We start from the raw sequence: 1,745 nt of genomic DNA, 5'->3' as shown, positions 1-1,745 counted from the left end.
ACATTCCACACACACATCTATATATATATATATATTTATATATACCATTTCACTCAGGAGGTCCGACTCAAAGCCAAGCCCTCCCGAAAGACGAGAGTGTCGTAACTGTTTTAGCGCCAGATACCTCCACCGACCAATCAGATGAGGCCATGATTGAGTTAGATCTGCTCAACAGACATGAGTGTATGCCTGCGATACTTCAGGTAAGGTTTGGTGTTTTAACAATTCAGAACTGTAGGGTTTGTGATTTTAGGGTTTAGGGTTTAGGGTTTAGGGTTGAATTTCTGCTATGACTTTACATACGCATCACGTTCATGTGTAAAGATGTACATAGATATTGGAGGAGAACTCATATAAATGTTATCATTGTGGAATCTATCACAAGACTCGGTACTAATTTGCTACTTGTAACAAACGTACATAAACTGAAGACCAATGTAGCATATCGTTTGGTATTCCATAGGGTGTAGGACGATTTGAGTAGGTGCATGTTCTATAAATATAGCTTCCAGTTCATGATCGGCTCAATTTAGACTCATCCCGATCCATATCACGTTTTATAAATATAACTGTATGTCCACAATTTGACTCAATTCGGAACTATCCCAATACAAATTCACGTTCTATAATATTGCTACCAAATCCGCGTTCTTTAAATACTATTACCAAATCCACGTTCAATATTTATAACTACTACATTCAGGTTGTTCAGCATCTGCACGCAGTGGTTGACGTCAGTGAGGTAAGACGGAGTGCTATTATGACCTTTGCGAACATACTAATACTTGTATGAAGTCAAATGAATGCACACATGTACACATATAAAGTGGATATATATATAGCATCTTAACACATACGTGTATCTGTATAAAGTACATGTATATAGAGTTTCCGAAACCACACAGGAATATGTGTCTAGTGCATATACGTACATTTGTATGGAGTACGCGTATATATAGTATCCGAACACACACAAATATATGTATAAAGTGCGTGTATATAGAGCTAATTAACACATACAGGTATATGAATAAAGTGGATGTAATTATAGTATCTGAACACATGTATATAAAATATGTGCCTATGTGTATCAATTTTAAGAACAGATTCGTCCAATTGTGAATGCGTATTAGCAAACTTTTAAGTTAGTGTACGCATGAAATGTGCAATAGCTATCTGAGTTTTAAGGTTTAAGGATTGCAGGCAAAACCCTAGATGTGCATCTCGGACGAGTTATGGCAGTGAACCCGTCTAATACAGTTATATGTACACCTGTAAAGAGTATCCATGATAGTACAAGCAAACTGATATATAGTTCCTGATATCCTATGTACGTGGTTATTGATCCCGATAAGATACCAACTGTCCGCAACTCTGCAGAAAAAAGACCGATTCGAAAGTGCGGCGAAGGAGGTGCCGTGGTGGATGCAGAAACTGTTGTCCTTTGTCAAGCCGCAGGTGGATGAGTTCAGCGACGTTACACACATTAATGTGCACATGTTTATCGCAAAGGTAAATACCAGTCCAATACACTCATATATGTATATATATATGTGTGTATGCGTGCAAGACTTGGACCTGTATACAGTAGTCGCATATGATGCACTTGTGGATGTGTTTGCACGAATTAGCTAAGTCTGCATATGGGGTGGAATGACACAATACCTTCCATGAATACTCAAGGAGGCGTATACCAATTGTTCTCTGATCATAAAACTATAAATTTGTATCTATATAATATATTT

The 1,745-nt window shown here is 37.5% G+C and overlaps 1 protein-coding gene across 1 annotated transcript; it reads left to right on the top strand.

Moving 5' to 3' along the window:
• Positions 1–703: 703 nt before the first annotated feature.
• On the top strand, positions 704–1,512 carry SARC_15443 (hypothetical protein; the record flags this gene model as incomplete). Its single annotated transcript, XM_014290435.1, has 2 exons — positions 704–742; positions 1,381–1,512. Coding segments are annotated over 2 exons (171 nt in total), but the record flags the coding sequence as incomplete, so codon positions are not given.
• Between the last annotated feature and the right edge of the window lie 233 nt (positions 1,513–1,745).

This window comes from Sphaeroforma arctica (assembly GCF_001186125.1).
Source record: "Sphaeroforma arctica JP610 unplaced genomic scaffold supercont1.6126, whole genome shotgun sequence".
NCBI classification, from domain to species: Eukaryota; class Ichthyosporea; order Ichthyophonida; genus Sphaeroforma; species Sphaeroforma arctica.
This window is presented reverse-complemented; position numbering and strand designations above follow the sequence as displayed.